The 20,339-nt window shown below is 39.7% G+C and overlaps 1 protein-coding gene across 4 annotated transcripts in view; it reads right to left on the bottom strand.

Annotated features, from left to right (window-relative positions):
• The window catches only part of FNIP2 (folliculin interacting protein 2), a 53,196-nt gene extending 33,077 nt beyond the window's left edge, over positions 1-20,119 (bottom strand). For 2 of the 4 annotated variants that reach the window (XM_068942400.1, XM_068942401.1), the window contains exon 1: positions 19,821-20,119. In XM_068942400.1, coding sequence (XP_068798501.1) covers positions 19,821-19,915 — 95 coding nt within the window. In that variant the 5' untranslated portion in view covers positions 19,916-20,119. Of the gene's footprint in view, positions 1-4,079; positions 4,659-19,820 lie in introns of those variants that run through there. The other 2 variants (XM_009677150.2, XM_009677151.2) reach the window with 2 other exon arrangements.
• Between the last annotated feature and the right edge of the window lie 220 nt (positions 20,120-20,339).

Below are 20,339 nucleotides of genomic sequence, written 5' to 3'. Positions count from 1 at the left end.
TCTAGTACCAGACAGCAACAAGCTAAGTTACCCAAAAATCTATCAAACAAAACTTTACATGCCTAGTAGATCAAATTTATTTTAATGAAGTCTTAATTTTCAGGCTCTGAATTTCACATAAAACAGTCTTTCACACTACAGAAGCGATCCATCATAGTAAAGTCTCATTTGATGAGATCAAGCATATCTATAGGCAAGTTAGAGAGGCATACACATCCCATAGTCTCATTACCTCCATGTGGAATCTAGCACCAGGCACAAGACCAATCAGATGACCAAGATCTTTTTTTTCCCCTTCACAAAAGCTGATGAGCAGACTGATTATAGTACTTCCACCCTTCATTGTTTAAGTCAGTTTACTTAACATACAGCCCCCAAAACAGGGGCAAAGGGAGTAGTCAATTATTCCCTAAAAACAGAAGAGTTAGAGAAAGTACAGACAGGATATAGCCTCACTGTCAGCTCCACTCTCAGGTATGCAAAAATCAGAACCCCAGTATTACTTGCTTGTCTTTTTTTAATCAACTCCTTGCTTATTTAGCAATATTGAAAGACATAATTATTTTTGTTTCTTCTTCATGTATATTTTAGAAAAAAAAAGGCAGTAATCCCTCAAATAAACTATTAGTTCATAGATTAAAAAAAACTTCCAAAAATACTTCTACAGGAATATTAAGCTACACAGTGCAGATGTTAGAAAGTAACAGTTTAAGGGTTTGACTGAAAATAAAAAAAAAAAATGCCCTTCACTCTCATATCAGCTTTTTCTAAAGAGTAAGACCAAAATATCCCATATAGGCAACAGATACTTTAGCCTAGCTTTCTTAAGGAAAAAAGGCTTATATGATCACAGGCAAAATGCATCCATATGCATTCACTTTGCCCAATTATTTTAAGTCACTAATCAATTTCAACCACCAGGTTTGACTGGGATATACATTTCTACACACTTCACAGAAATAGGTTGATGAGAAGATACGTTCCACACTCATTTCCATCCAAGGCCACATTATATACTCACGTTAACTTTAAGGCAACAGAAATTCTCATGATAGATTTGGATGAGTAAGCAGAGGATAGGGAAAGAATAGATTCTGTAAATGTTGTATTAAACAATATTTCTGCTATTAGAACTTGTATACTATTAGACAGAATTTTCTATGATCAAGACAAATCTGTCACAAAAAAACAAACTTCATCAATTCTTCTACTTTTGATATAGAAAGCAACCTCTCAACATACGCTTCAGAATAACCCCTGATTTTCTGTCTGCAGCACTTCGCAAGTTTTCAACAGCCTGCTCCATGATGAATTACTAAATATTGATGTTTAATGAACTCAAAGAGTATCTTTTTTAATTCTTCACCGCCACATTGACTCTCCTCTACTGCATGTCTCAAGGCTCAGTTGCTTTCCTTCTCTCCATTTGGTAAAACCCTAATCGGCTTATGTTTTTCCTCTCTCAGTTTCTGTCTAAAGCAGCTTACCTAACTATATGCAGCTGCTAGAGGGAACTATGCGATAGTTATATGAGTAGTTTTGCCATATACAGCTGCTATACACCTACTACTGAAAGTGTTACTTCTGATAATGAAATAAGATAACTCCTAGGGTAAGCTTCACTTTTGGTATGAATGCTTGACAAGAATAAGAGATACAATTACTACCTTTGGATAACAAAGCAACTGCTGTTTCTTTCAATTAGCCTAGAAGAAGTCTCCAAAAATAAAAATTTCACCATATACTAACTGAAACATCATCTGCCTCGGCCCTGTTTATGTAAAACTTGTTCTCCTTCTGCTTATATAAGAAGATTTTGTCTTCAATTCTTGTAAAGGAATTACTTAAAAAAAATGCTAAAATAACTTCCATCAGTGATCTGTGCTGAAGGCATACATATTCATAAGTGACTTATTTAAAGTTACAAATACAATGAACAAAATTAGTTTTTTGAAGCTAAGTCTGAATTTATTGCAAAATGATAAATTTGATTTCTGACATAAGCACGCCCTAGAAAGGTAAGGGGGAGATAAGACTGAAGTTCTAGAAACATCTGACAGCTAACTGAAATGTTTCACTTTGTCTTAAAAACTAGACATTATGCTAGATCCTGCATATTCTTAAAAATTAGCTGAATTCATTAAATGAATGTAAGCCTATGTGGATAGCTGTATTTCAGGTTAAACATGGCTATTTTGACCGAACGAAACACCTTATTTGATAACAATATGAAAAGCAATCCCACATATCATTTCTCCCCTCTTCGTAAATGCACAACCTGTCCTCTTGTTCATGTCAGCTCTGAGAACTGTTAGACCCTTCTGTAAGCCACCTGAACTCTCTAGAACAGCAGAAATCCACGCCAGCCTAAGAAAGCTGGCCAGAAGGCAAGCTGGAAAAGAGAAGAAAGATGCTGAAGACGACCACAGCACCTCCACCTCTTGGTGGCAGCAGGAGTTATGCTAACTTCATCCACAGCTCCACCTTCAGGAAAGAGCACAAAGAAAACATTGCAAGTAAGTACAGGGGCTGCTTGGGATGTTCATTAGGTTTTCTTGTTTCCTGATCTAGTTTTCTGCTAGCTTAGTTGTCTGAGTTGACTCCCTAATGGAGCCAGGTCTAAAAAGATCAGAAACACCAAAGCCAGCACAAGGGGTGGAAGACAGGAGCATGCTGCCAGAAACCAGAGGAAGAAGGGGGAATGTGATTGCTCCTTTCAACATCAGCTTTTTGAACAGTCCAGCTTATTCAACCTCACCTTCAAAGTGGATCTTTCCAATGTCTGGAAAATGCCAGAACTAATAATGTGATCCTCAAGACAAGAACAACCTTTCTAGGTTTATACAGCAGGAATATAAGCTTTTCTGTACTTGGAAAAGGTCCACTAAAGATAATAAAACACTATGGATAATAGTTTTTTTTGAAAGCTGTGAGTTTGAAACAGCTTACAGATGCCCTAACAAGCTTCTATTCCATATTAGAATTACATTTAAAATTTGCTTCATTTTCTCCCAAGGTGGCAAATAAACTATTATTCTTTGGCTTGTTCAAAATTTCTTTCCTCACAGACATAAGACTTGAAAGCAAGGAGATTTTTTACTTAGGGGAAAGCAGAGTCATTTGTTTCTGAAAAAAAGCTATGAAATTTTGCCCCTCTCTGCCTTGAATCAATATTTTCAGTTAACACAGATCCGCAAACACTGATCAGCTCAACTTTTTAGCAACCAGCACATATGCAATAACTAAATAGTGATCTATTCGTTTATATTTGAAAACTACTTCAGTTGACCTGAAACACTTTAGAAAGACACTAACCACCATTTCAGTGTAACACCCACAGGCTAAAGAAATAAAAGATGACCTTAAACATACATACATGCACACATATATGTACTTATATACTTCATTGCTTCTTAGGTCAGCAATCCTGAAAGTATAATTTTTACTCTAACACCCTTGATAAGAATTTAAAAAGAGCTGCCCTCAACTGTACTTTCATATTACAGCTGTGCAGCAGAAGAGACTGAGAAGCTAGAGACATCCTGACACACACCTGAAAAGGGCATCACAAAGAAGTTAAAGAAATGCTATTCATACTGCACATTATTTTGATGTAATGTTCTAGAGATCATTTATAAGTATTGCAGAGGGTTGCCCCCTCTCCATTCTTCCCCTACTTCACAGCATTCCTTCCCATCTTCACTGCAAACTATTACCACTTGAGCCATTAACACAGGAGACTAAAAAAATAAAAAATAAAAATAAAAAGGAGAAACTAATTAGAACATTAGAAAGGAAAGGTAAGATTATTTCACCTTAACTGAAAAGAAAGTTTCAGTTAGCAGACCTCAGTTAGCATGTACACAGAATGTACAGAGTCAAGAATGTAGATTCAAATTCACACAAGGAAGGCTTCCTGAAGTATCAATCACCATTATCAGCAAGAATATCATCCTAGCAAAGCTTTCTAAATTATTCACAGGCTAGCCCTTTAAGCACATGATTATAAATCCAACAGACACTTAGAATACCCATTCTCTGCCAAAAATTATGTACACCAAAAAAAGTTACATGCATACCTGTCTTGCAGCACTTTAGTCACTCTGCTCACACAGCTGACACTTTGGTCTCCCAAAGCTTTTCTAATCCTTTTATCCAGTTTGGTAGGAGAGAGATTATTTCCAAGTAGTACATTGTTGCTATTTCTTGCTCTTTCTATTCGTCCCCCCCTGCCATTTGTAGCTTTTGGTGTTCCTCCACACATTTTCTTATGCTAAAGATGCTCTTGCAAAGCTCCTTCAAAAAAACAAATACAGGCTGAAGAGATACAGCCTCAGATTTCTTTGCTATAGATAAGTCATTAACAATGGTAATTACTATCAGCCTTCTTCCCTAAACAGGAACCCAGTCTGCCCAATTTCTTGTTAAGGAAAAAAAAAAGTCATATATTTTACAAGCCATTAATGCAGAAAGATAGCTATAGCTAATACACTGCGGTAATTATTCCAGGACAGAGCAGTAGATATGACTTTCAAGTTTCAGAAGCCATTAAAGACTTGCTCTTGCTGCTGTTTGAGTTTTTCTACCAAGCCTGGTGCAAAGCTGTAGCAGATACAACAACTAATATTGACTTTAACTATGTTTGCTTCCTGGTATGTGATTAGGTAGCTGGCAATTATGTAGTCACAAGACCGAACCATATGGCCTTTGGGGGGGGGGGGGGAGGAAAAAAAAAAGACATAGTTGCTTTTGCAGTGACTCGCCCTTCATTGCTGCAAGGTTGTTCTAACACCAGCTACAACACCCTGTTAATGGTTCTCATGTGAGCAAGTGTCATCTGACAACTCTTAGCAACCTCATAGGGCTCAGGAGCAAATAAGAATCTGTCATCAGTGCCATATGGCTATCTAAAAAAAGAATTAAAAAACAAAAAACCCACCAACACCAAGAAACACACTAGTGATTTTGCACTACAATGGTTTTACTGTGGAGGACAGAGTATCTACACTTGGCTAGCAGCCTGAAACTACTATTTTTAAAAGCATTTTTTAAAAAGTAGAAGGAAAAAAGAAAAGTTTCTGTAGCAAATATCAAGCTGATTGATATTGGATTTATAACTGTGCCTAAAACGCTACCCGGTGGATAATTCTAAAAGTATTCAAAGAGACAGATTCACAAATATTTTTCTCAGAGCCTGTTTTTCTCCAAAATTGTTCAGATAACATGTATTTAACATTTTAATGGCAGTACTGATGACAAAAATATCACAAAATACTTCTGACAAAGAAAACATTTTTTAACAAACTAAAAGAACAGCACATTTTTTTTCAGGCTCACGTAATTTCACTGCAGAACAAAGTTCTCTTTCCCACCTCCACTTTAAAAAAAGGTATCCATGCATGGCTATGCATAATTAATCTCTTGCATAGCTCTCTTCCATCTTTAGAGCTTTAGACACTTTATAAGATGATGGCAATAAGGCTAGTTCTCTTCCAGATGGAGGGGGGAAAAAAAAAAGAAAAAGAGAGAGAAAGTGACTTGGCCAATGGTTACCCAGAAATACAGTAGTAGTAGGGTTAGAAAAAGTAGTAAGTTTCCTAGTTATACATGCTAAATAGCACTGCACCCTACTTAGGAGGATTTAGTAATCCCACTAAACCCCAACCACTGTCCCACTAGGCAAGATGACAAGGCGGCAACTACAGCACAGGTAAGTTAAACAATTTGCTCAGTTGCACAAGAAACCTATAGCAGCCAAAAACAAAGCTCAGTTTTAATTCCCAGACTAGCAATCTGTACTAGATCACAATTACTCCCCTTCTCAAATGTCCAAAAGAAGTGAAAAGCTTTGGCCTGTTCTCAAAAGTTATTCAAATGATTTAGCAGAGTGTGACTTCTCGCCCTTACCTCATTGACAAGCACTACTTCAAATATCAGCGTTCCTATTTATCTTGGAAGCTTGAATGAAAAGCAGTTGATGGCAGGTTTACTAGTTACACTTGGACCAGCAACTGACAGCATTCAGTTCTGTTCTACCTTCCCCAAAGAAAAGTTAAACAAAATTCAGAAACATTTAGCTAAATTACTGCATTACCGGACTCACATCCAGTGAATTAGGAACTCCAATAAGCCAATTAAATAGATGCACTTTATGACTTTCTATGAGAGTATTGTAGCATTCATCTGTAGAGTACCAGAAGTCCCAAAATACTTTGGGAATTACCACGGGGGGGGGGGGGGGGGGGAAGAGGGGGAAGGAAATCAACACAAGCTTCGGGGAAGGAGGGTGGCACCCAGGAGCAAAGCCACACAGGAGATCACCCCCAGTCCAAAGAGGAGATAATACATAAAATGGAAGAAAGTGTCCTGCCCTCCAGATATAGTCCTTTGGGAAGCAGTGTTGAATCACTCTTTTTCTAGGCTATGTGACAGCATGTCACCTGCTCTGTTTGTAGGTCATTTCCTGCCCTTCATCTTGACTCTTCAGATAATTGCCTAGATGTTTCCAATTTAAGGTGATACTTTAGCAAGGAAATTTGGGATGGGAGAAAGAGGAAATATATACAATGAAGTTACCTAACTAAGAGTAGTTTTCTGTATGAATTACAACTGTCCACTAAAATTTGAACAGTTCTCAAATTTAATACAATCTTTTCAAAGTCTCCAGTAATGTTTTATTTTCCACTATATCTTTTAGAAAGCAACTAGAGAAATATAGAAAAACAAAGTTTGAACCATGCCTGCTGTTTCAGTGAGGATTTGGGGGGTGGGGGGTGAAAGATACATTTAGCAAAATCACTATATAAAAAAATGCCCCAAACCCAGACATTCGGGATGAGTGCCAAAACAGCTTATGTTTATAGGTGAAGTGGAATCTGCTTTGGATTGCTTAAAGATGAATTTCCTTTCTTCATTCTGTTGAACAGTTCATGTAGAAGATGTGACCTTCCCTCCCCCCCCCCCCCCCCCCATTTTAAGAATTTACCCAAAGTTACTTCCCCTCTTTTAAAAATCTTGAATATGGAAGAGTCGTGCTGATGCCACATCACGTTCTTTTTCTATAATCATTTAAAGCAGTCCTAATATGGTAATGTACTATTTAACCTCAGATGAACCACCTTGTTTAAGTATGATACATAGTTACTAGTTTCACACAAGTTCAGCAGGATGCATTACGGATTAGTCATGCAACAAGTGAAGGAACATGTTATTTACAGCACTTCTCTCTCAGTTTAGATTCTACTGCAAGAAGGAGTTGTGGTGGGGAAAGTACAATTCTCCATATCAGATCGCTGTACAGAAAGGTTACCATTCTTTTAGAAAACGGTTCTACATAGTGCTGTATGAAAAGTAAAACAACATTAGATGTATTTTTTCTGCGAGCATGGAACTCCACAGACTACCTGGCTTAGTGAGAGAGGTTATACTGAATTTTTGCAAAACTGGAAGCATTTTTCACTACTGCAGTTGCTAGAAAGCAATACCAAACAACTGACCACAAAAACCACAAACACCTGATAGAGGCTTACACAAACAGCTCTATACCAAGTTAAAGTCACCATAAATTGCACACATCAGCTTGCCACAAACATCAAGAATAGCCTATTAAATCAGTGTTTCAGAACTCAAACAACACTCTTAAGTTTGGACACTAAATTCACGGGTCATTGCCTTATAGATAAGTCAGAAGTTTGGGAGCTAAGTTTCAGAGAGTGTTTCAGTGCTAATGCAAAAACCCAAAACAACATGCTTGAAGTGGTAACATAAACAGCACAGAGAGAGCACTTTCACCCGCTAGCCCCAGAAATGGGGCTCCTTGCTAGCAAAGAGACAAGAAATCAAGAGTCATAACTGCACTGAAAAGTTAAATCCACATATTTAATTCAATTTTACAATTAAGAGGGTAGTATTGATGCATATTTTAAAACTAGGACTTCAAGCAGAGGGTAAAATTTAAAAGTGCAGAAAGATAAGCTCTCCAGATTCATAACCCAGTCTCTTCTCAAAAATTCTTGCTTAGTCCTAATCAACTTTCCCCACTCTATCCCACAAGAGCTATTCTCCCTAATCCCAGTAGCTTCTAACAGCCAGGAGATCTCAGTTTATCAAAATGAAGTCAAATATTTTGTCAAAGTTGTTTCCCAGTAATACATCTCGACAGTTTCAAAGAACAGAAGGTGTACTTGTTAATTTAACATTCTTGTTGAGAGGGACAGAGCTTGGTCTTTTTAAAGGCACTTCCAATAACCAACTTCCAGTTTGCACTGAAAGACAAACAGGTTGAGCCAAACAGCAGCAGCCTGACAGGAGCAAGCGGTACTCGTTCCAGCATCTCTGCTGAGCGCAGAGGAGCAGGCCGCCCGGCCAGCGGCGCCGCCCCACCTCCTCCCGCGTTCAACACAGGTCTCAGCCAATGCATCATTCACATGTCACTTGTTCCAGCAGCGCCATGTGACTGGGCCAGCTTCCAGGAACACTGCTACTAAATGCAGATACTGCCAAGGCACGTCTGAGAATTGCGTATGCCAGAAAATGAGATGAATAGAAATCTCTTATCCTACCAGCTTTACTGTGTATGCTTTTACAATCTGCTCTTGAACAGGAGAATGAGGAATGACATATTTCACCTCTGAAGAATAATTTTGAGCAATATAATGGAAGGTATTTATAATACCGTACCCGTTCTTGTTGCATTTCAATGCTACACTCAAGTACTGACTGATCTCAGACACTAATATCTCCTACATAAATTAGCAGGCCAGCACAGACATCACCACCACACCTTAGGGGTGGTATCCTAAGGCATGGGTTTGGTTGCCTGCTCTTTGCTGTTCCTTCTCCCTCTTCTGTGAAGCCCTCAGTTTTTTGTTTTGTTTTTTAAGGGGGAAAAAAACCACACTCTATGCAGCCTTCGAGTGCCTGTTCAAAGGAGGAGTTTTAGAATATGAAAAAAAATAACACAACTGAGTAAGAAACATTATTAGACATAAGTAAATATATCTTGATGCCAACTGATACAGATATAAAAAAAATAGTATCCAAAAAACCCCAAAGCCCTGATCTTTTCTAGTTAGCTGAAAAACATTCCTTTTGCTTCAAACAAAAAACCTTCACTCGAAGTAATTAAAAATGCCCGCATAGCAACAGTAACATTCTTTGCAAATTTCCTCCACTTTTGTTAGGAAAGAGCTAGGTTCACATGAGGGCTCTGTAAACTTCAGAAGATGTGGCATTCTCTCTCAAATTTTACATCTGAGTTAGGTTAGGGTACTCTCCAGGGCTACAGAAACCATTTCAAATCCCCTCCTCTTCCCTGTTCCGATCATGCACTCCCACCTCACAAGGTGGGAAAGCAGGGACAGATCCAAGCTCTGCCTAGAACCCCATTCCCTTCTTCAAAGGGAAACAGCTTCAAAAGGAAGCAACAGCTTCAACCAACCCAAAAGTAAATCTTCAACAGTGTGATCTCTCTCACTCTCATGCACACACATATGCATACACACAAAATTACCTGGTTACCTTGATCTAGATGTATCCTCCCAAATTCAAGGTGCTGTTTAGGATCTACTTCGATAACAAATCTTATCATCCACTTTAAAAAAAGTTATTAAAATCCAAATTATTATATCCAGCACCATGGTTTATGGTTCTGAATTTTTACTTTAATAGATTAACACCTCTAATACATAAAACTAAAGATACCACTTGTGGCTATCTGGCACTGCTGAAGGCTGAAGCACTCCAATTAGTTTACTGATCAACAACAACGGGTGAGCTCTCTGCAAATGGTTACACTAAACTCTTATAAGGACAACATGTTTGTGATTCTTTTAAAACAGAGAATAAAGAGATAATTGAAAAGTTAGTCCGCAATTACACGTTGGCAGATCCGAAACGGGAACAAAGAAAAACTAAATATGTCGAAAATTCATGAAAACTTACTGATTCACCCAACTAGCAAGAGAATGGCAAAGAATACATACACAAGAAGCCATACTTGGTCACCCAAAAATTGCTACAACATCAACAGCAAAGTCCATCGCCTCTGTCTAGATGAATACCAGGAAATCCTGACTTAGATTGAATGAAGTGATAACGGTAGACGGATATAACGTCAACTCCGGCATTTTTCATTAGTTACAGACAAAAATGTGTTTTGTTCCCCTTGCTGTTGTTATGTTTGTCTATTCCATACAAAATGCTTTCCTTAACCCTCTACTGTAGGCAGTGCTGAAGGCAGCTTTCCAGCAACTGGTACTGAATCTTGAAGGTTCATACACTTTTATTTTCAAGTTTCACTGCAAAGGAAAGAAGGAGCCAGATCTTAAAACCCCACATAGGAGGTCAGCATAGTTAAATCACTCATACTAGAATACCTTCAAAACCAACCAAACAAACCACAGTTCTGCAACTTATTGACATGGCCAAAGCTAACCTTACTGTAAGAGACTGTATGCAACAGTTACGTTCTGTTTACCACCAATTACGCAGGACTTTGAATGTATAAATAGTCATTAAGTTATGAAATAGACTCTTGCTTAAAGCAGGCCAACTGCTCTAACTACTTTCATAAGGTCCTAGACGTTTTCTTAAAATTATATGCACACACACACACATATATACACATACTTTAAAAAATATATTTTATAGATATTATACTTAAAATTTATACAGTCAGGCTTATACATAAAGTTATCCACACACAGTAACATGCTAAAAATAGGGTGGCAAATAGAAATCTTTGCCAACCACCAAATACAAAAATCCCTGAAAAGAGCCAGGCGCAACCTTGTCATAAAATAGAAAAATGCTCCATACATTGGAGATTTGTTAATAGAAACAAAATATTATATTTAAATATCAGTCAGTAAGTTTATACAGCAGTTATCTATTCAGACACATTAGAAACCTTTCTCCTTGTGTGAAGGTAAAAAAAATGGTCAAGCTCCTTCAGTGTTCCCCAGTAAAATACTGTAAAATAAAGTACTTTATTATTAAGAAATGGGCCTAACTTTCTCCTGACTAGCTAGAAGACTTCTTTTTAAACAATTACAGATTCAGGAGAGCTTAATTAAAAAACAAACAAACCTCTCACCTTCTTTTCCAGTCAAGACAGAGCCCAGTGATACAACTCTAAATGAAGTCTACTCTGTAGCCAACTTTTAGTGCTTCAGCAATGCCAATAAAAAGCCGCTGTTTCAGTCAGATTTCTACTTCACATGCCAACACCACATTTGAACACAAATATGCAATTACTTCTTTAAGCAGTAAACAAAGTTTAATTCAGAGGTTCAGGTTATCTTTGACTTTCCAACCAAGTGCTTTTTACCTAAGACAAAGAAATTTGGCAGACGTATCATCAACTGTGTACATAGGTTCATAGAGCTGACTGAAAGTTTTTTTTAAAAAGCCCACTATGAACTAAAATATGTTATTCTCCTTTTCCTTTCCTCTGCAAACCTACCCCCTGGGCACACTGTATAGTCCAGCGATATATAGCCATTTTAGAATTATCAAGTGCCACTGTAAAATAGCATTTAAAAAGCTGTTTTTTAAAATATACATTATTCTTCTAGTTCCATCCAAAAGCATTCCCAAACATATTGCTATATGTAAGACTGCACATAGGGAGTTCTGAGCACAAGTTTAGTACCTAAATTGTTCCTGAACTAAACAGTAGTCTGATGTAGTCCACAGTGGATGACACTTTTATCCTCAACTGTCCCAAAAACTAAAGTCAGCAGGTATCATTCACTCCCTCTGCAATTTGGGATCATGCATGAAGTGTTTTTTTTAGTGCTTAGTAAGCATGCCGTATATCCAGAGCCAGACATTATAAATGATAACTTGATAATGAGAGGGTTAATTTTTCCTACTCTTTACCTTGATGAGATTTAGAAACTCTTTTAATGGTCGGTAACGCAGAGTTTGGCGCTCCTGAAGCTGTTTCAGCTGACTACCGTGTAAGCTCAACTTCCTCTAGGCAAAAAGCCAAGATCAAGTAAAAGCACAGATACATGCCACTGCAGTTTTCTGCCAAGTGAACTGAACTCATTACCAATTTCCAGCTCTTTACTACAGCCCTCTCAACAGAGCTGAGGACAAGAACATACGAGCCCTTCTCAACCATTTCTGTGCACGGTCCAGTAGCTCAACAAAAAGTACTGTAAGAGACAGTTACACCACTGACCTCTTCACGGACGTGACTGAGGGCAGCTCCAGCACGCTGTCAACTCTGCTGCGGAAATGATAATCTCCAGCAAAGGATCAATTCCCATACAGCATGGGAGAAGGTCATAGCATCTTAAACCACTGTAGCAATTTGCCAAAAACAGAGCCTTAAAAAATAGCTTCAAAGCAGACATGAACTCTCCCTATTGCTGTTCAGCTGAGCAGAGTAGCTTCTGCTTCTAACTTGCCTCTTCCTTGTGCCTGCGTGAGGGGTTACCAACCCTCCTTTCCCATAGCTTAAGAGCCCAGCTTGTTTAACCCAGTTCTGTTAAACAAGCCTGAATTTCAGAAATAAAAGGCCTACAACCCTTCCTACAGGAGAATTTTTTTTTCTTTTTAGCTTTAAAACACAAGTCAAGTGCAAGTTAGGGACTTAAACACAAAATGATCATTTTCTGAGATTTTTGTGTGAATGCAAGAGGAAAGGCAAGCAAAGGTAGCAGATACAAGCGCTCAATTGATCAGAAACAATCGGGTCAAGTTCATATGTCCACACCACCAGGTAACAAAGGTAACAAAGAAATGTCTGATCATTAAGATGTAGATTAATTCATCTCAGTTGACAGTTAGGAAGCTTGGTCAAAATCTGCTTTTTGTGACCAGACAAGGCTTTAACATTATAACATTATATTAACTTCTGTACAGTGATCTACATTCAGTGAAAGAATAATTTGAGAATAACCCAATTAGAACTACACATTCAAGAGTTTGTAGGTCATTCCCTCATGGGTTTCCTTAGAGGAGTTTATCTAATGCACTCTACTTAGTTTTCCTGTAGCCCTGGAGCTGTGCACTCACATACCCAGGCCCAAAAGCTGACACATTTCAGATATTACATAAAATTCAGATTCAGAGTTCAGTCCAAAGACTCCTAATAGAAATCCAGAGTACCAAGTTCATTCAAGACACTTTTTTCTTTGATAAAATAGTCAGCAGACTTGATAATAAAAGCTAGGAGTGATTAGGCAAGAAACCGTCAGACTTCACTATAAAGTACTATACTATAGTTAACTGTTCAGACTTCTAATTTGAAAGTGCTAACATCAAATTGAGCCTGTTAGCACGCCTGTCAGAAAAGTAAATAAATACTGACAGCTTGTTTACTTAATATGGCTGACTTCTTGAACACATGTGAAAATTCACTGAGCACCTTGGAGGAGAGAAGTTGAACTATAATACATTTAGGTGAGAATGCACTGCAGAGAAAGCTCCAAACTGGTCCAGTAATTACATCACACAGAGTTCAAGTTCCACTTCAGTGCAATCTGTGGAAGTTAAAAATGGCTTGTGATTTTTCCAACAGTAAACGTGATGTAAAACTCTCATCGTGTCCATATATTAAGGCAATCATAAGAATTTTACCCATACCCTGGAAGTACGCTGACTGGTAAAAGAGAAATATTTTGGTTCTTTATTGTGTAAAAGCACCAATACTTGCCCTAATCATAATTGGGAAGGCACAGGCACTACAACTGAAACTACTAAGCTAGGCCTCTCAGTGCCTTGGCAGGATGCTTTGCAATCTGTGCTGAAGCTTGTCTTGTGACCCAGATCTTGCATATGAAAACATGACATTGCTATGGTGCCTGAGCGACAGACGCATACAGATGGGGCAGATGGAGTGATGCAAGAGATGCAAGCACTGTTAGAGGAGGAGAAAGTAGAATAAAGAACAACCTGAGCCTGAAGACTGAAAAGGAGAGGCAGAGCACACAGAAGGGATGATTCATGACAGGCAAATGAAGGTGAACAGCCATGTTCAGCTTGTTTGCCAGATCAGTAGTAATCAGACACTATCACAGGAAGGGCGTGGGAAGGTGTAGACAGACACATCTTCCGTCTTCACAGAATAAATGCCCAATTCAGAGTCCTCCTTTTCTCAGTTATTCTCTCTAGCAAGGCTGTTCACCATCACCCTATAGAATCAAATTCATCTTTCACCTAACAAATGGAAGCTGTCACATAGCAAACACTGATAATTAGGATACCCTAAAACATTCTGCTTATAGCACTTTAAGTGACACGTTACGGTTATAGATGACGTGGTCTTAATCAAGGATGTACTTAGCAGAAACAACTGCTGAAAATAAGATGTCGCACATGGCTCGAAAACCAAATCTTCCCTTCAGAAGCTATCCCTGAACACCAGTAAGGTGCAAAGTAGCTCATGGACAAGAGGAAACGACTGTTATGGTCAAAAAGAACAGCTAAAGGTGCAGGTACCTCACTAAGGATTGTAGCACATGTAGCCAGTATGCATCCAAGGAATTCTCTTTGCAGAAAAAAGAAGAATCAGCAGCTTCACTGTAGCAGCCTTCTGGCTTCCAAATGCCACAGGAAAAATACTGAAAGGCCAGAACAAGAAGTGAACTGCTTTTATGAAAATAACTACTCCATCTTCTGACCCCTTTTCACAGTTTTGTAGTGATATTTGTTCTCACAGGGCTTTCAGTCTGCCGTTACTCACTGGTAGGACCAAGACTAAAGTGAAAGGGCACTACTATGCACATCTAAATCCCACTGTGTCAAAGCGGGATAACGTGATGACTAATGACTAGAACACTTCTGTCAAACCTCTGCCATCTTCCTTCCCTCTCAAGTTTTAATAAAGCTATTCTGTGACTTCAACTAAATTTATATAAGAGTCTAGTGAAGTCAGCCTTTACTGGCAAGAAGGCTCTGCATCAGCTTTTAAAAAGTTTCTCTATGAATTCATCTATTATGAATGAATATCCAAATTTGTCAAGCCCAAAGCAGCTCCATTTTCTCACTCACACTGATCCACTTATGTCAACAAGTAAGTAATTGCTTACAGTATTAGCATCACTGCTTTAGATTGTAATGTGTTCTCTTTATGATCATGCTACTGATAAAGAAAGGTAGCTCCAATGCCTTCTGTTGCTACAGTTCCCTGAATCACTTTATACTGAGCATAGCATGCAGCAGAGTACTCACCTACCCAGTCTTCGAAATGTGAATGGCAGAAAAAAGTACCCTAAGAATATGGCATCAACTACCTGCTATCCAACTAAGCATCAAGTTTTTAAAGAGTTAGTAGGTGTGTAGAAACACACAACTAGCTGGTTATGCAACATAAATTACTCATAAAATAGAAATAAGATAAGCCCACTGGCAAAACAACTTGATGAGCCAGACAAAAAGTACCTTTCCATGGAAGTAACTGAAATAACCAAGGTCCCTTCTGGAATGTCAGTAGCCTATACATTTTCACACAGGTTTTCAGGTGTCTGAGGTTTTTTTTTTTTTTTTTTTTTTTAAAGTAAGATCTGTTCTTGAAACCTTAAAAGAGTTCATCTCATAGAAAGACTAAAAGAAACCAAGAGGTTGTTCAGTGACAGAAGTGGGGGGTGAGAGGAATCCAAACAGTTAAAGAAGGAGAACAACCTTTATTCCTGCAAAGCTCAGAAGCCAAAGGATTTGGGTTTTTGCTTGTTTGCCTTCAAAAGAGTCACAGGCTGGAAGCCTAGTTTCTATGTCAAAAGACCATACTTTCAGTCACTTCCTCACTAAGCTGTTTTCTTGAGTGAGACTATAATAAATCTCCTTCAGCAGAACTGACTTTTTACCTCTCATTACAGAGGAAAGGCTAATGTCAGAAGAGAGGTGTCATACTGCACCTTAAGGCTCATCTTCAGCTGTCAGTAAGGAGGTATACAGCACAGCAAAAGGTAAACAGCATTGCCGTTTAATGTTCCCTGCCCTCACGCTCAGAGCTGACCCTGGGCTGAATTTCCCTTCCTACAGCATACAAAACAGTGATTTTTTTTTTCAAATGCTTTTTAAAGGATTTACAACCAGATATGTTGAGGTATAATCCATGTGTGAAGATGTACGTGGGTGCTTTGTAGCTTTATTGCTCTTTGGATGTCTGCAAAGCTGCAAGAAGCTCAAGAGAAACCCAACTAGGCTACAAGAATTTACTGAGGAGCATTTCATTTTAACAACAAGATAAAACAAACTGACATGCAAGCAAACTCAAAGCTCACTACTGCTTTCTTTCCTTTTTCAGAGGGTGGAATATTGCCAGGCTGGTAATAAACGCTGTGAAATAATGCTTAGCGAGTAGGATCTCACCAAGCATTTTAGCGCTAAGACCAAAGGAATTACTAGTATCAACTGCCAAACAAATGATCTCATACACCAGAGCTAACAAACTGTTACCAGATAGATATCCTGCAGTTACAACATGACATCCGTTTCATTATAGACACCAGAAGAAGCAGCTGATATATAAAGCTCAAGTAATAGTCTGTTTGCAAGTTTTAAAGCTAGCTGAAATACCACAATCTCACATTTTACAGAATCCATATGAAATGAAATTATTTGTTATTTTTAACATCCTCTTGCTACACATACCAATATCAAATAAACGTTACTGGAGATTAGCATGCAGAAACAGCACATTTAGCAGTGAAAGGCTAATCTTTCGAGAAGTCTGAGGCATTTCTCTGCATTCGTACATGTCCTGGATATAGGCACTTCATACACTAATTTCACCCCTTGTTAGGAGGTTTGTAAAATCTTAGCCCTCAGTTTGAAGAGCGTCAATCTTTCATGCTGCGAAGTACAGCAAAGCATTCATGTGAAATCTCATTCTAGAATTAGATAAGAACAATTACAGATGAACTGCTGTTAACTTCAGTACAGTCAAACCACCTGCAACCCACATTCATTTTTTAAAGCCGTTCCCCAGTACCTTACTCAAGTATTTAGTTACCACCAGAGACATCCTAGTTTTGAAACACTATGTGCTTATTAAATATCCTCCTTAATCTCTAAAACTTAAAATTCTAGAGAGAGGGATGTTTTGCTTTTGCAGTAATAACTGGCTTTTTGCTGGATACACGACCCTGGTAGAACTCCAAAATCTGTATTAAAATACCCTAACTCAATCTTCTAAGGGATGTAACAGTTGATGAGGGAATAAAAAGTATTTTAAGGGAATCTTAGCTACACATAAATGCCCGTTTCTCACATGTGAGGTAATTAGGGTTTCTCAGAGTTAAAAAGAAAGATATTAAACTACAGTCAACCAAATAAACTTTTCTGTTGAAAGGTATACATATATATTTTATTTAAGGGACGTAGAAAGCAGTAATAATAAAAAACAGAGCTGAAGATCTGTGCACAAGACTGTTTTGAAAAAAATACAGTATTATATCACAAATACCTGTCTGTTCCCCATCTGGTTTCTAACTTCTCTTTTTAGAAATAATTAAAATACTCTACAATCTAAATGATAAAGAAATTTGAGGAGGTAGTATCTATTAAAGACATCTTCAGTGATTTTGTTATAGCTTTGGGTGAGGTGGTATACAAGACGACACACAGGCTTCCAAGAGTTTCATAACAATTCAAGGTGCAGGGATGCATATTATCAATGGTGTCACAGGGCTGCTTAAGAGAGCCGTATGGAGCAAAACGTGAAGGGACCTCACTAACCAAAGCATGGAGAAGGAATAAAGATAGCTAAAAATCCTTAAAAATAAGCTTGCCGTTAGACCAAAGAATGATCCCGCCACTCTGCCTCTAACAGTGACCAGCAGCACATGCTTAATACTATAAGTTGCTGAAGGAGTAAATCTTCCCGTTTACTTAGGTCCAATCGTGTATTTCCATTGAAACAGAGATTACTATTCAATAGAAAGCCCATTAGAAAGTTGTATACAGTAGTATAGCTTCTAAGACCCAATAAGTGTGCTTCTGCAGGTCCATAAAAGATCATTGGAAACGAAATCTTGCAGCACATTTTAAAATTTTAAGGAAGAAAAGAAACTTAATGAAATATTAAAAGCCAAAAAAAATCCCACATCCAAAATCCTTCAAATAATTTTATTAACCTTAAATATGCCAAAACAAAACAGGAAAGGGGGCTGGGGGAGGAAAACGGGGCCTAAAGAGAACAGTGATTACTTACAATAATGTTTAATTACAATCACTTTTGTTTAAAATGTCACATGCTATTCAAATTGAAAAGCAAGTGTATAATAACAAACTTAAGGAATAGGAGGGAGGAGGAAAGAAAAAAAAAAAAAAAGCTCTAACCTCCCAAAATATTCCAGATGGAGCAATTTTACTAACTTTAAATGGCACACACATTGTGCACAGGACCTGTCTGCACGGAGCTCCTCAAAGAATCTAGGAACCTTAAAATTAAGATTAACAGCATTAATCTGTTTTTGCATATCTGATACAAAGTACTTTGAAGAGACTTTAAGTACAAGGCAAAATATTAAGAGTGACTCGAAAATTGCCACTCAGTTTAAACGCAGAAAATAGCTTTGTTTTCTTTCAAACTAAAAAGATGCTTAATTCATAATGTGGATGAATGCTATAAAAAGTAACTAACAAATATAGTTATAGACACCACAGTTTCCTCAAATTCATCAGCCTTGTTGTCCAATATGAAACGTGGCACCAGTGCTGTACTCTATCACTTTTAACGGAATCACCTTATAACCCAAACATCCTAAAGCAGGTTGATGTGACTCAATTTTTCACCATGATCTTGTAACTTTAGCCACGCGTAAGGCTATGATCCACACAGATCATCTTTGAAATTAAAGTGGCTTCATGATGGTGATCCTTCATACTTGCACTATGGCACTTACTGAATAGATAAGAGATATTTTCTGCCTTCCCTCAGCACTGCTAATAATTTCAGCAGTGAAAGTCCAGACTCCAATTCAATCCCATACGTTATTTGATCACAAGACCAGTCAACTAATGCTGAGCAGAAATAAGATACAGAGGTTACCAGACATGCTCGTGATAGGCACTCTTCTCACCAGGGCTGGTTTCGTCTTGCGAGCGGAACAGATGCTAAGAAGTAATATAGCTCCAAGCCACTAACCTGAGCAAAATGCCATCCCTGAAGGCTTAAAAAATGGCAATAATCCCATATTGGATAAACATTACATAAGTAATGAAATAACAATAGCTGTTTATTTTCTCCTGTAAGGATTTGTGACATCACAAGTGAACAGTGAAAGGTACCTAACTCTCACCGGGTCACCAGATTATAAGCATTTATTTAGGTCACAACAATTAAGCCATTTTTGATTTTCCTGTGATGAAGAGACTTGAATACGAGTTATCATAGTAATCACATACAAACACGAAGAGAGAGGACCGGGTTTGGTATTTCTCGTCCCGTATTTCTGCGGGGCCGAGAGTCAAGACTTAACACGGCGCGAGAGCGTGAGACTTCCAACTCCGATATAAAATGGCTGAGAGATCAAACAAGAGGGAAAAACGGGGCGAAGAAGCCACATCGGGGCAGCAGTGTCTCCCGCCCGCCCACCTACCGACTCCCCCCGCCCTAGACATGCTCCCCCCGCCCCCCACCGAAATGTAAAAGGGGGACGGGGGGGGGCAGGCCGGGGGCTGTGGCACACCTGGGCTGAGGTAAGCGCGAGCACGCCGAGAGCCAACGATTTCCTCTTCCCCGCCCGCCCCCTCCAACCGCCGCCGCCGCGCAGGGGGCAGCTCGGGAGGCGCCCAGGGCCCGCCCCCTCCCCCCGCCCCGGAGCGAGCGGGGGGCCCGCCGCCCCGGCCCGGCCGCTCACCTGAAGGCGGGCCCCTCCCCCGGCGCCCTGCCGTGGGGAGCCGCGGCGCTGCCGCCCCTTTTGTTGAAGAGCTTCTGGAGCAGGGTGGGGGCCATGCTGCCGCCCTGCCCCCGCCGCCCCACGCCGCCCCGGCCCCGCGCTGCCTCACGCAGCGGCTCAGTTGGCGGCGGGCGGCGGCGGCGGCCGTGGCAGCATCCCCGCCGCCGCGGTGCCGCCCAGCATTGCGCGGAGCAGGCGAGAGGGGAGCGCCGGCTCGCTCAGCCGCGCCGCTGCCGGCGGCGGCCGCCAGTCACCTGACCGAGGGGCCGAGCCCGCCCGGCGCCGCTGACAGCTCCCGCCCGCCCTCCCGCAGGAGGCGCCGCCTGCGGCCGCGCGACGGGCACAGGCACGGGGGCGAGGACGCGCCGCGCCCCTCGGGCGCTCCCCATTGGCTGCGCCGCGCTCCCGGCCCCGCCCCCAGCACGTGGTAAGGGCCGGGCGCCAGTCTTAAAGGGACACGAGCCCCGTGCCTCGCGCGAG

The sequence above is a fragment of the Struthio camelus genome, chromosome 4, assembly GCF_040807025.1.
Source record: "Struthio camelus isolate bStrCam1 chromosome 4, bStrCam1.hap1, whole genome shotgun sequence".
Lineage (NCBI taxonomy): Eukaryota > Metazoa > Chordata > Aves > Struthioniformes > Struthionidae > Struthio > Struthio camelus.
Note: the sequence above shows the minus strand (reverse complement) of the source record. Positions and strands in the feature narration are given on the sequence as shown.